Source organism: Drosophila suzukii, chromosome Y, assembly GCF_043229965.1.
Source record: "Drosophila suzukii chromosome Y, CBGP_Dsuzu_IsoJpt1.0, whole genome shotgun sequence".
Taxonomy (NCBI): Eukaryota; Metazoa; Arthropoda; class Insecta; order Diptera; family Drosophilidae; genus Drosophila; species Drosophila suzukii.
The window spans coordinates 5,220,270-5,235,618 of NC_092085.1; the positions used below are offsets into that span (position 1 = coordinate 5,220,270).

At 44.1% G+C, this 15,349-nt stretch overlaps 1 protein-coding gene and 1 pseudogene across 1 annotated transcript; both read left to right on the forward strand.

Annotated features, from left to right (window-relative positions):
- The first annotated feature begins 381 nt into the window (after positions 1-381).
- LOC139353765 (run domain Beclin-1-interacting and cysteine-rich domain-containing protein-like) lies at positions 382-8,475 on the forward strand (annotated as a pseudogene).
- A 71-nt stretch (positions 8,476-8,546) lies between these two features.
- On the forward strand, positions 8,547-10,142 carry LOC139353767 (activating transcription factor 3-like). The gene has a single exon (XM_070998086.1). It carries the CDS (start codon positions 8,547-8,549, stop codon positions 8,988-8,990), a length of 444 nt encoding a protein of 147 aa, XP_070854187.1. The 3' UTR covers positions 8,991-10,142.
- The last annotated feature ends 5,207 nt before the right edge of the window (positions 10,143-15,349 follow it).

Here is a 15,349-nt window from a genome sequence, read left to right on the forward strand (position 1 = left end):
CAGCAAGAGAGACTTCGTATGGAAAACTTTAGCCATATATCCAAGAGGTTGTAGAATGATCTTCCATCATTTGGCAAATTTGATTATCTATGTAAAATTTTGCACATATAACAGTTTGCAGTTGAATTGTAATTATTATTTGAGCTGTAAACCTTCAGCAACTGTGAAATAATAATTATTTATTTGCAAAGCAATCCCATTGATCATTAATTTTCTTTTTAAACATAACGATTATTCCGCGAAAAGAGGTTCGTGTCACAGCTAACGTAGCCGTGTCACACACCGCCCAGATTAAAGATACCGTATTTTTGGAATGTTTTCCAATCGAGTTGGTATTTTCTTATCGATAGTTTTGTGGCCACATTGCTGCTATGTCACCACTAACAAAAATAATATTACAAAAAAATCAAAACAATCTTTTAATTTAATCGGACCGCGAATATGCAACCGCACCGCCCTCCGCCCCTGTGATCGTGTGTAGTGCGCAGCCATGGCCACGCCCCCGCCCCCGCCCACTTTGGCAACAGGCGCGGCAGAAAGCGCGGTGGACGCAGCAGCAGAAGACGCAACAGCGGAGGACGCAACAGCGGAGCATCCGCAGCAGAAACAGCGACTGCAGCAACAACAACAGCTGGCCAGGAATTCGCTCCTCGCGGATTTGCGAAGATCCACGAATTTCTGGTTCCGGGCTGCCAGATCCAAGGATAGTCTCCAGTTGCTGGCCCAGAGCTGCACCCGTATTCTGCAACATGGACTGGTGAGTAATGGAAATCCCCAGAACATCACACACCCTATGATACCCTATGTTTTTTAGAGGGGGCTTCTTGGTTGCTTCACTTGACTTGCAATATGTACATATAATCGGGTTACATGCCCTGTATTTTAACAAACAACTATTAATTTATCTGTTAATACAAAAATAAAAACGTAATATTATTAGTATTATTAATATGCATGCAAGAATTAAATATATTGTTTAGGTTTCTATGTCAATCCTTATAAAATTCACCTTTAATCATAGATTATAGATTAGTATAATACGAATACTTAAAGTTCGAACCTTTATTTTTAGACCAAACCTCATGTTTCTAAATTTGATTATTATATATTATATATATACTATATATTACTTCTTTATTATACTTAAAGTTTAACTACAATATTTTATTTTTATTCGGTTTTGTATGAAATAAATAATTTCAGACTTGAACTTTCATACAGATAAAACATTTTTAATACAATCAGAAACAAGTCACCGCATTGTTCTCAAGATTAAATAAGCTTTTATATACATAAGTTATTTAATCTCAATACTCTGTTTGTATGGTTTATGTATAATGCATTTCTCTAGAATCGATTGAGCACAAAGCCAACCTAAACTGTATAGGATTTGAGGCTCACAGTCGCAGTACTTTAAAATTAGTACTTGTAACCCAATAATATAATAAACAATCAATTTAAAAATAACAAGGAAGAACGCTATAGTCGAGTACCTCATCTATCAGATACCCGTTACTCAGCTATATGGAGATATGCAAGCAGCAAAGCGAGATTAAAATGCGCCACCTACCGGAGGTATACAGATTTAAGCGTTATGGGCGTTAGAGTGGGCGTGGCAAATTTTTTTTGGATCAATCGATAGGTATCAACGAGACCAATACATTTCAGTTAAAATTTTTTATCTAGCATGAAAATTGTGGCCGTCACAGGTTTTCGCGGTTTGTGGGCGTTAAAGTGGGCGTGGCAAACTTTTTTTTGGGTCAATCGATAGGTATTGATAAGAAGATTACATTTATGTTAAAGTTTTTATTCTAGCATCAAAACTGTAGGAGCCACAGTTTTGGGCGGTTTGTGGGCGTAAGAGTGGGCGTGGCACATTGCTGAAACAAACTTGCGCTGCGTAAGAAGCTCAGGAATCTGCACGCCAAATCTCAATAGCCTAGCTCCCATAGTTTCCGAGATCTCAGCGTTCATCCGGACGGACAGACAGACGGACAGACGGACATGGCTAGATCGACTCGGCTAGTGATCCTGATCAAGAATATATATACTTTGTGGGGTCGGAAACGCTTCCTTCTGCCTGTTACATACTTTCCGACGAATCTAGTATACCCTTTTACTCTACGAGTAACGGGTATAAAAATATATACCCTGCGATTCTGAAGAATAGGGTATTTTACTATCAAGTACCCTACATCTTAAATTATATTTTAAAAAGACTTTAAAATGTTCTTCTGTGTAAATATATCTATTAAAATTGTTACTATATATATATATATATACAATATTATAATGGATTTTATGATATCGTATGGCTATGTTAACATTCATTTCAAAAATGTAAAAAATAACTTATGATTAAATCATCGGATTATTAATATGTTAGGCCTTTTCTCACAATTCTATCCCACCTATTTTGGGCGTTTAAAGGGTACCCCCCATTCGTTAGCCCTATCCCGCAGACATCCCCCATTGTTTTGCAATCGAATTGTATTTATGCAACGTCTCACTCTCCGTCTTTATCAGTTGCAGCCCGTGGAACTTCAGCGACTGGCGGACGACTTTGAGTTTCTGCTGGCGAGTGCGGGAAAGCAGCAGCAGCAGCAGTCGCAGGCCAGGCCGCCCCCTTATCGCCCGGATTGCGCCAGAGGCAGTGCGTCGTCGGCGGTGACCGGAGTGGAGGAGTTCTTAGGCGAGTGGACTATCCGCTGCCTGCGCGCCCGCTGCCTCTCGCAGTGCCTCCAGACGCTGGTCTCCGATCCGGAGCTGATGGAGCTCTACTATCCCAGCGAGGAGGCCTTTCTGCGGAGTTCCACTGACGCCACCGCTCTGTTCGTTTGCCTCACGGCTGTGCAGCTCAACCAGAGCGGCCTGCTGGGTCAGCTTGAAGTCAGGCATCAGCTGCGCCGTCGACGCACCTGCTCGCAGCCGATCTTCAGCATCTCGCCCAAACTGCAAGTGGTGCCGGAGGAGAGGCTACAGAAGCGCAGTTTCCTCAGGCGACTCAAGAGCCTGCCTAATCTCACTCAGGAGGACGAGGAGTTGGACGACAGGACATCCTTTAGACGGCGCTGCCAAACGCCAAGCCGAGGGAGGACCACCTGGACGCCCCTTCCACCAGTTCCTGCTCATCCAGCGACAGTCCCAAACGCATCCAGCTGATCAACTGTGATGACATAAAAATCTGGACCGACCAAACGCCCCAGGATGCAGGAGGCACCCAAGGTGTCCTCGTCAGTGGGCAGTTATCTGGGCAGTTTCTTTGGCTCGACGCCCCTGTACACCAGCTGGTTTCAGCGGGGCGTGGGCGAGGATCTGAATGCCTCCGGAGATGGCGGCATGCTGGACACCTTTTTGCCCGTCAACGGTCGCAAGCTGAAGAAGCATCAAACCCTCTTCGAGGGTGTCAGCATGCTGGACGAGGCTGCTGCCACCACAACCGGAGGGACCTCGGCTCCCTGGGATATTCAAGGTTCGGCCGGAGGGGGCAGTACCACCTCCACCACAGCCTCCAGTTCGGTGAGCATCACGCCGGGCAGCGATAAGATAGATCAGCAGTCGCTGGCCTCGTTCCTGCAGATGTCCCGGCAAACGCACAACAACACGCAGCTGGAGAAGGAGAATGCTTACTTTCGGATCTCGGAGGCCTGCATCACGGCCATAGAGCACGTGAAGTGGAGCAGGCGGTTTGCCAGGCCAGCGGGACCGGCGAACACGAATCCCTCGGAGCCAAACCTGATGCCCTACGTGGAGCAGATACCCGGCGATGTGCAGAGCAACAGTGCCGAGGCGGTGGGCCTCCAGCTGATATCCCGCTTTAGTGAACAGCAGCTGCCGCGATTGGGACACCTCAAGTGGCTGGTCTCCGAGCAGGAGGCACCCCAGCAACTGCTGCCCCTGCCCATACCCAAGCACGAGGATCACGAGCAGGCCAGCCTGACCAGAGGCACCGCCAGCTGGGCACCGCCACGTCAGCAGATCATATTCACCGAACATCCCTCGGAGAATCGCACCAAGGTGCTGCAAAGGCAGAACAATCGCTGTGCCGGCTGCGGGATGCGGGTGGCCAAGCATCTGCAGCAGCACTTCCGCTACTGCACGTACCTGGGCAAGTACCTGTGCACTGGCTGCCATCGCAACCAGATATCCGCAATCCCCGCCAGGATCTTGCGCTCCTGGGACTTTCGCTGCTATCCGGTCTGCTCCTTTGCCTACCGCCTAATCGAGCAGATGTACGCCTTTCCGCTGTTCCACGTCCCGGATCTGAATGGCCAGCTGTACAAGCACAAGGAACTGGCCAGGGCGAGGAGGAAGCGGCTGCAGCTGCGGGCGGTCAAAGGATTCATAGCCAACTGTCGCTTTGCCACGCGGTGAGTGGAAGATGGAGTATCCCATGGGTATCCATTTATTAACCTTTTATCTCGACCCGGCAGAGAGCAGGCGTTCTTCACTGCCATTCCGGCGCACCTAACCCAGGATCCGGACATGTGGTCCATGTGCGATTTCGTGGACGTGCAGAACACCAGCATGAACCGCTCCATCAAGGAGGTGATCGCTCTGAGCGAACAGCACGTCCACAACTGCGTGGTGAGTGGTGGACAGCTAGCTGTTCCTTGGGTTGATATCTATATAGTATATCTTTTATTTTTGCAGCTATGTACGGGTCGTGCCTTCCTTTGTGAGCACTGCAAGGGCGGTGAGCTCATCTACCCGTGGCAGCGAAAGGTCCAGCGCTGCGATCGATGCGGAGCGTGTTTCCACAACGCCTGCTGGAAGATGGCCAGTCGGTGTCGCAGCCACGACGACCCGTGTCCCAGGTGCTCCCGTCTCCAGAATCGAGCCAGCTAGCATCCGATCAAAGTGGAGTTCCAGAAGCAACTCAGAATTCGAAGGGCTGGATAGGAAATGATGGCGAAATCTAGTGAGATCAATATTCGTCTTGGAAACTATATGCATTCTTGTATAGGCGTGCTCCCCTTTTCACTGAAAGAAATTTTGGCAGGGGTTGAAAAAGTAATCTTCTAAAAAAAACACTACTCTTTGTGGATCTTTTCTATTTCAAAGAAAAGTTAATGAATAACTTCTTATTTTTAACATTTTTTTTTACATCACGGAAGGTATATCAGTTAATATATTTAAGGTTAGTCATGCATTCGATCTGTCTCAAATTCAATTTTAAAGATCACTTTCTCTTGGCAAAAAGCCTCCTAAATATTCTTTGTATAGCTATATATTTTTGAGATATTGGAAAATCATTCCTCAGAAGCGTTTGGTAGTAGTCATATTTAAACATAAATTTATATATTTCTTTTTATTTACTTTCAAAACGTTAAGCTAACTGTTACAAACTAAGGGCTTAGAATATAACTGATATAATACAAATCGAATATTTTTTTTTCACTTTCAATGTACTGAGTAGTTTTCGTTTATGAATATACAGATCAAAGGTTTTTGTGCAAAATTGCACATAAATTTTATTTAATTTTAACTATGACATTAAAGTCAGCCCAACAATGTCTGCGTCTTTTATAAGTTTTCTACAGAATACTAAGCGAACTTTGTTTCATTTCGATTTAAATATGAATTTAGCAGGCGGTTTGACCCCGACTTGAACCCCGCACAATCGGAGCCGGACCCATTCAAAGGTTTCCTGCCCTCCGTGTGTTTCTTTTTTCTTTTTTTTATTTCCTTAGCACGCCAAATATTTGCACAAATGTTGCCGAAAAAGAACGCCAAGCAAATGGGGGGAAATGTAAAATGGGGAGAAATTATAAGAAGGGCAAACAGAACGAGTGAGAAATGTGCAAAACTGCAAACAAGCCAAACAAAATGCAAATTTGCCAGTCCGAAAATGGGCTCTTCAATGTATCTTTTTCGGGCGAATTTCGCGACTAAAGTTGCAGCGATGCGAAGTGCAAAGAAAGGCTCGGCCGTTCCGCAAAAGTCGGTACATACAGATGCAGATACAGAAACGAAGATACAAAGATACTGAGATACTGATTCAAAGATACATTTACAAAGATATAAAGCCGCAACCTGTGATGTCCATTCCGATTCCGATTCCCATTTCCATTTACATCCACATGCACAGCCCCATTTCCCCCGACGCAATTGCACAATTTTCCAGCAGACTTTGTCCGACTTTTCGAGTCGACCCTGACCATATGGTCATATGCATTGGCTCCGATTTGCCAGCGACTTTAATTTTTTCTCCTTTTTTTTTCGGGTCCGGCGCATGCGATTATTATGATTTTGTTTTGGATTTCGTTTTTCGGCATTCTTTACTTGTCGCTTTTTAAGCACAAAATTTATTTATCTGATTTCTGGGTCAATAAATATACCGCAGCGTGCCTAAAATTCAAATGGGAACCCGACCCGCTGCCGATGCCGAAAAAATTAACAGAAGCGCAAAGGCAACATTGGGGAGAAGGGCGCGTTCAATCAGTAATCAGTGGCATCCGAACAATTTCTCGAGCAGACAACAAACAAAATGCGCAAAAAAGGGAAAAACCAACGGAAAAAAATAAAAATTATATATATATAAAAGAGGCGTCGGTCTGGTCGACAATCCAATGAGCTGCAGATTGAAGAGGCCAATTGTGACAGCCCCCTTTGATGGATGCCATATTGCAAGATGATATATTTTGGTGGGTGATATGCTGGAAATCCATATTATATAAGAACGTCCTCCAGGCTTTGTAGGCGCCATAGATCATATCATAGATCCTTAAAGAGCATCTTAGGCATATGTGGCATCCTCTCTCGCTGCTGAAACGCAGTGGGAGCACAGGTGGGTTTCTGTATTATCCTTGGTCCTTTCCTCGGGGAGATTCCACTCCAGCGTTTGGATGGCGCGTTCCCTAATGGGAACTGGTTCCTTCTTTGCTGGCTCAAACTCCAGAGTGACTTCATTTAGGTGATACTGATGTCCGGACTTAAAGGCTGCTTCCTTTGCCATACCTTTAGGAATTGTATCGTCAGTTCCAATTACCGGTATGTGATTCTTTTTCCTGCACACCCACTTGTTCTCCACGCACACGTATTGCGGCAATTCGCAGATTCGTTTGACCACGATGACGCTGGGAGCCTTTTTCCGGCGGAATTCTTTCCACCGGCTTTAGTTCTTGCCAGGGTTGCCAAATGCATCTTGTCATCAGAATTCTATAAGAGATTTTATTTAAGCCAGTGAATTTGTTTTATTCAGTGCTTAAATATAAATCTTTTTATATTTATATTTTATAAAAAACAATTCGAGAACCCGGTTATTCAATTACCTTTGCAATTCAGCTTAAGACCCAGTTTAAAAATGGTTTCACAAACACTTCAGTGCCCATTTTCATACCACTTAGGGCATTCCACCAGTTCATATAGCCGAGTTCAGCCAATGCAGTCAATCAACGAAAGTTGTCATTGTGCGGAATGGAATGGAGTGTAGTGATGACCATCTGTTCCTTTCCGCACACTAAGGTCTTGAGCTCCTCCATAAATGGAACTGACCCAGTGCAGGCTGGCTATCGAGGTTACTACGTTTTTTGGTTTTTGTTTTCGGCTTTTTAAGTGCCCCATAAGCCCACCCACCTCATCGAGTGCCGAATGCACTTGTCAGGGCAAAAAAGAGAGAACACTGAACACTTTCTGGGCGTGGTGATTGTCGCAGATTTCTATCTGTGCGCTGTAATATTTATAATTCATGCACCACTCGAGTGTCCCCAGACCCAAACCCAATCCCAAATCCAGGTGCCAAGCCCTAAGCCGAAGCGCAAAAAAGGTCGCTGGAGTAAATCACCGGACAAATAAACAAACAAACAAAGCTGAAATGCCGCTGGAGATAATCTCGCCCCGAGAAATCGGGCCGCGATTCGTCATAACTATATCTGCCTGCCCCGAAGGGCGTCAAACTCTCAAAAATAAACTGTGTCGAAATTTCACTTTGTAAAATCCACCTTCTCAAGAAAAAACTTAAGATCAGCCAGTAATATTCTTTCGATGAAGGAGTTCCCAAAAATCAACAAAAATAGTAATATATTCATAGTTTTTTTCGTCCTATTCTCGACCACAAGTGAAACCAAAATTAATTATAATTTGAAAGTTAAAACCTACTTTTAGTTTAACATGCGGAAGAGAAAGCGAACCTCAAAATAAAATACTTAAACAAGTAAAAAAAAAAAAAGATAGATCCCCTCTAACCGCTGACTTTCCCCTCTTTCCACTTCCTGCCTTTGCAGACCTGCTCGCGGCTGATCAAGGAGGGCCTGAAGCTGTCCATCCAGAGCAAGCGCAAGCTGTCCACCTGCGACTCCAGCTCCGGATCGGAGCAGCCGCACTCGAAGTACTCGCGGCGCAGCAGCAACCACAACGGGCACAGCGGCAGCAGCAACAACTACAGCGGCAGCCTGAGCAACGCCAACGACCTGGACGACGACTGCGAGGAGTCGAGCGACGAGGACAGCGAGACCAAGTCGCAGCCGAAGGGACTGACTCCGGAGGACGAGGACCGCCGGCGGAGGCGTCGCGAGCGGAACAAGATCGCGGCCACCAAGTGCCGGATGAAGAAGCGCGAACGCACCCAGAATCTGATCAAGGAGTCGGAGGTGCTCGACACCCAGAACGTCGACCTGAAGAACCAGGTGCGTCTGCTGGAAACCGAGCGCCGCAAGCTGAAGGACATGCTGCAGTCGCACCGCTGCCAGCGACCCGGAGGCTACCAACTGCCCAACCAGCTGCTCCAGTCGCCGGCACTGAAGTATCTCAGCGAACTGGAACTGGAGACGGCGAATGGCGGCGAGATGGCCAACTCGGGCCACAGCCAGCGGCTTCAGAGCATACCCTCGATTGCTACCTTCAAGTATGGCTCCAAAACGGCGGCGGCCATGGCCCAGCAACTGCCCAACGGCTACTGCAAGCCCTCGCCCAGTGCCCAGGAGTTCGAGCATGCCGGCTACCAGCAGCAACAGTCCATGAATCCCGCCGGCAACAGTATCGTCGAGTAGCAGCAGCAGTCGAATCCCAGTCCCAGTCTGATTTCCGACTATGTGCCCAACTGCGATGGTCTGACCGGCGGCGGCGGCGGCACCAGCAGCAACAACAACAGCAGCAGCAACGCCAGCAGCAACACCAGCAGCAACTCCAGCAGCAACATCAGCAGCCACACCAGCAACATCAGCAGCCTCAGCAGCAATGCCACGAGCAACAACAGCAGTACAACGCCCACCAGCAGCGCCATTGAGTTTGTGAAGAACGAGCTGGTGGACTCGCAGAGTCCCTACACCACAGCCCTGAGTGCCGAGCGGTTCCTCTTCGAGCCCAGCGATGGTTTCCCGGACATCAAGCACGCCTGCGTACTGCCCTTGCCCTGCGGCACCAATGGCCTCAACATGGCCAGCGTGGTCCACACAAATGGCAGCACCGGAAACGGATCTGGCAATGGAAATAATAATAATAATAATAATAACAACAACACCCACCTGATGGACTTCCACCAGGGCCTGCATCATGGCAACATCGGTGTCGGAGTGGGTGTGGGCGTGATGACGCCCTACGATGATGAGCAGCTGCTGCTGCTGAAGAACGGCTGCTTTCCCACCGATCTGCTGTCCCAACTGGTGGAGGATGGCGGGGAGTATGTCGATCTGGACGCAGCCACCGCCTTTATGAACAACGGCAGTTGCCTGGCGTGAGGAAGGGCGCCGGACAGGGAGCGGGATCGAGACCGCGACCTGCTGCTCCTAGCCTTCGATCAGCCCAACAGCCAACAGGAGCAACATCAGCATCAGCATCAACAGCAGCAGCAGCCACTGCAACATCCTGCAGAGAAGGAGGAGCCACCGGCCAGTCCACGTCTAGATCGGCAGGTGGAACTCGAGCTCGAAATGGAGCTGCAACTGGGAGAGGAGCAGGATCCGGCTTGGGCACATGTAGACTACTGGTGCTAGGCCATCAACCCTATACTAATGTTAATCTTAACCGCCACTCATTGACTAAGCAAAAGCAGGAGTACAGAAAAAGAAGCCGCAGTCCCCCTACAAATAAACCATAACATATTACCCAGATCCCAATCCGGCCCATACAATACCTTAAATACTTCCACTTATTTTTTGTAAACTACCACATCAATAGTCCATATACTTTCTTGTGTAAACCCAGCAATCCAAGTTCTTCCAATAGCAGAGTTCCCCCTTTGAGGCATCCGATCCCGCGATTCAATCATGGACCACTCGAATATAACCCCCAGATCCCCGAAACCATCCCAAGAACAAACCCCTTATCCTTTGATCCCAAGTCCGCCTGGAGCCGGCATGCAGCCTGTGGCTTGACTACCTCATGAAGAAATAAGCAGAAACAATTAACAAGTAACTATCATTAAAGAGCTGTAAAGAGTAAGGTGTAAGGAACGTAGAAAGCAGAAGCAGAATCAGAAGCGAAGAGAGCACACAAACACGCGCAGCGATGAAAGAAGCACTTGCACAACTGTACATAACCCAATTTTTGATACGATAACTAGGTATATCGATAACATTCCATTGCAAGCCTGCGACATAACGAGGTCGAGAGAAGAAGAAGAGCAGTGATCAACTGCGAGCAGTCACATCCGCATCAGTAATTATTAATTTTAATTTGTTCAATCCCTTTTCAAGCGTATTTTTGTTTGCTCTTTGCTCCCCCAACGAAGCCTTAAAAATATTATTAACTATGCTTATTATATATGTGTGTAAACAATCGAGAGAGATTAGAGAGGAGGGTAATTCAAGTTGAGAATTCGATGCAGAAGCAGTAGGAGAAGTAGGAAGCCCATGCGATAAGACGTTTGATATTTTTTTTCTAAAACCTAGGCTTAATCAGTGATAAAACGTAAATATATATACCGTATATATAAACAAAATACTTGTATGAATTTTTGTTTTTTTTTTGTGTCCGTACTTTGTAAGAGCTTTGTTTAAACGACGAGCGAAAAATTGTGTAAGCTGTTGCCTTAATCAAAAATGAAAACGACAAAAAAATATCTTTCAATTGACAACTAAAACTAAATTACTAATCAACACTTTGTTAAATCTTTTGCAAAACTAATCTACATATACAAGAACAAGAAATATTTAATTATTATATATATAAAAACAAGAGATAAATGGAAAGCGATATGTACATATACGTATGATGTATGAATTGGTGGAATCGAAGACCTTAAAGTGCTGCTAAAATTGAAACTTTGCAACTCCTTTCAACTTGCGCCTTATTACAGATTAACGAAAAAAACACTTTTGTAATTTGTACTATATACATATAAAACTAAAAATTGCGAAGAATATATATACAAGCGTGTACTAAAACAAAGTAAAACTTATATATTTGTGTGTGTCTGTTGCTTGATCAACGAGTTGAAGCAGAGTTCATTTATATATAACATAGATATCTATATATATACATACTTATGCACGGATATAACAGTTATATATATATACAGAAGTGTGTGTACAAACAGCTGTGAACACCAAAAAGTGGCCTAACGGAGCATCCAACCCAAAAAATAAGAAAACACAAATAATTCCCCTCACAACACAAGTGCTTTATAATTGTTTCGTAATCGTAATGCCTCGGGAGCGGCGGTTTTCGCAGCGGAGGTTTGGACGCTGCCGAGACTGCCGCTGCGATGACAGCCGCTGCGGTCTTATACTCTAGTTTTTCTTATATGTTATACGATTCCTTTTGAGGAGTGTGTCTAGGAAAAATGAGCTGAAGAATCACTTTAATGTTCAAGTTGTATAAGACTTATAGGATCACTTTTCAGGGCTGAGGATATCGAAATTGTTTGTGTCTACGATAAAGTTAGAAGTTAGTGTATAGAAAAATTAGCTGAGGATATCGAAATTGTTTGTGTGTACGATAAAGTTAGACGGGTGTGTATAGAAAAATTAGCTAGTGGGATCACTTTAAGGTTTATGTTTTAAATTTCTTATTGGGAACACTTTTCAGGGTTTATATCTAAAGGCCACCCAATAATAGGATAGGATAAGAAGTTTAGTTTTAAGAATTTCTTAAAACGGTGCACTGAAGCGGAAAATTGTACCGAATTTCAAATTCTGCCTCCTCCCGTATATTCCCACTACTCGACTGAAAAAGTCAAAAAACGACGATGACCTCCGATACCCTAAATAGTATACCCCCTCACTAAAAAAAATTTGGTATCATTGGAAAGCATTTTTCAAGCCCTTTCCAATGGTATAATTTTCTCTGTTCTAAAATAAAAACTGCACATTTTGAACAAAACTCACAAAATTAAAATTTCACACCTTCGCGCACAAGCAGTCATGAGCAAGGACTCGAGGGTAGGGGGTGAGATTCGGGTTCGTGGGTACGCACGTTCACTTTCTCCTGCTCGTTCTCAGAAGATAACGAGGGGTCACAATATTTGAAATGCATTAAAACGGGAGGGTTCCGTGGAATACCAAACACACTGATTATGGGATGAGTATACGCTTGCAATTAAAAACAACTCATACAAAATACATTTAAAACCGCCTAAAAAACCTCCGCAACCGCTTTTAATAGCTACTACTTTGAAAGAATTGACCTAAGTCAATGGTTCCATTAGTATACAAATCGCTAACATCATATCTTGCTGTAATTTTCTTTCTTTTACTTCATCGTTATTAATGACTTCATATACGTTGGGCTTTGAAGCTTTTTCTATAGATTGCCTATGCACTTCTATTTGATCTTTTCCTGCGCAGGATTTTTGTCTACTTTGGTTTCTGGTAGTGACTTTCAGAATTGAGTTGCTTGTTTGTATATTTTTTAAGTCTGTGATGGTTATTCTAGAGAGCGCATCGGCTACATAGTTATCATTACCATTAAGATACTCTACCGTAAAATTATATTCCTCCAATTCAAGTCTCATTCGTGTTAGTTTGGAACTGGGATTTACCATTGAAATTAAGTAGGTAAGTGCTCTGTGGTTTGTTTTGACAGTGAAGTGTCTACCATAAATATATGGTCTGATACACCCTTCCCTGTGGCTAATAAAAACACAAGCAAAAATTGTGAAAGTGGATTTAGCCAGACCAAAATTAAACATTTACCAACTATTTTGGCTGTTTTACAACAGAAAAATCTTAAGTTGAATCTTAAGGTACAGTATTATAAGGTACAGTATATTTGAAGTCTAGCCTATGCCCTGTTTCATTTTTCAATAAAACCTGATATCCTATTTTTAAACCAAAATCTAACGTATTTTTGCCATATCTAATTTTTTGTTTTTTTTGTGAGATTCTAACATTAATTTAGTTCTCTTAAATGTTTGTTCTAGTCTAAACTTAGATTCTTTAGCGTAGTCATCTACATTATATAGCGGTTTTATTTTATCTATACTATTAAAATGTTGAGGTAAATTTGAAAACAAACAACATAAAATAAAACTAAATGAAAGCAATCACCGCCTGTGCGAGGACCAGCACCGGGACTAGAACAGGATAAGAAGTGTGGAATGAATGGTAAAGTCTTGGTAAACAACACTTTTGGTTTTTGCATTACCTTTTGATTGGTATATAACTCATTATGATCGGAACACCACTGCACACTTTAAATTCTTTGCCTATATAGTATCGCCCTCACACATTCTCCTGGTGCGCTATGTCACTAAGTGAACTGCCGTCCACAGTGACAGTTTCCTAGATATCAGCGTTTCAAATTACGGTTTTTGAAGTATTTGTAGTTTGTTAGAAATTGCGCTGGGTACAAAACTAAGGAATCTAAATCTGTATCCTAACTCTATCTTGTATAGTTTCCGAGATAGTGGTTTAATGCGCCTACCCGCGATCTCCATATATGGTTATGTCGGGGGAAGACATACATAACCGTTATGGTCGTTGACGTGTGGAAACTTTTTGTAGGTCAATCGATACATTTTAGTAAAATTTTTATTCAAGCATGAAAACTGTGACACAGTAATAGGCGGTTTGCGGGCGTCAGAGTGGGCGTGAAAAACTTTTTTGGGTCAATCCATAGGTATTGCGTGACAAATACATTTCAGTTTTGGGTGGTTTGTGGGTACTAAAATGGCAAATTTTTTTTTTATTAATCGATAGGTATTGACGAGGGTAATACATAACAGTTACAACTTTTTTAAAGCTTAAAAAAAGGGGGCACTGTTCGTGGGGGTCAGTGTGGGAAGGACGTGTTGGCGTAATAAGCTGCGTACAAAGCTAAGGAATCCAAATCTGAAGTCCCAATTCTGTATCTTTGATAGATTCCGAGATGTCAGCGTTCAAAACTAAGATTTTATAAAGTCTGTTGAACTTTTAAGCTTTTTTATTTTTTTTATTTCGGGTTGATGTATGCTTGCTAACAATTTATTAGCGAAAGAGTATAGCAGGCGAGGCGAGAGTGCGTTTAATGTCGAGATCAAAATTCGTACTCATTTTACAAAGGGTCAGCCAGCTGGGCCCAAGAATGCATGTTCACAAAAATGAGAGCTAGGTAGAGAGAGATGCCTTTCGCGATGCAATTAATATAAGATACCTTATTCAGAAGTTAATTAGCTGCTGCGGCTGCGTGACCCGACATACTCCGCCCGTTGAAAGCCTGTGTTTCAACATCATCCTTAAGGGGTAACAAAAGCAACTTGTTTACTGCTCGCTTTGTCACTCCTGATGCTGTCTTTAGAACGGCAACTCGAGCAATGCCATCTCCACCGAACAGAAGCGCCATCACTCTGGCGGGGAGCCACTTTATGGGAGCCAAGTTTCGTCGTTGTCCAGACTAAGTCATCGACAACCAGGCCAGCTTTTGGGGTGCGCCTCTTGGAGCGCTGCTGCCTCCATCCAAGCGATTGTAGTTAAGACTGGTCACATCCGGCTCGACGAAAGAGTGAAACGGACCACCATTCAAAAAATTTGCTGGGGTTTATACATCCAGATCAGCGGGGTTTTCTGAAGTCGAGACTAATGGTCGAGAATTATCAACCGCTGAAATGTCCTCAAAGACTAATACAGCAGTGCCAACAGCGCGGTAGAAATGATGCTTAGCGATCTTCACAGCCGGTTCCCAAAGATCGGCAAAGTGTGTCGACCTAGGAGGAATGAAACACTAATAGTCTCCGCTTGGCAAAAGTCCATGATCTGTTCATCATTGCTGAGGAATAGGCGCCTTAGTTCGAGCAGTTCATTGCGACTCAGCCCAAATCTGCCATAGATTTCTTCTAGAGCAGCGGTCGGCAGCGGCCTATTAAGTGAGCATAGGGAAGTGTTCTGCCCATCCTTCGTGTTTGTTACACTCACACTAACGGAAGGCGAATTTGTGATGGTAGTTGTGTGCCGACCGTAAAGAGATCCTTGATCAACTCCAAATGAAACAAATG

Excerpts from the sequence above, each read along its gene's own strand:
- LOC139353767 (XM_070998086.1), top strand. The coding sequence starts at position 8,547 with ATGAAGAAGCGCGAACGCACCCAGAATCTGATCAAGGAGTCGGAGGTG.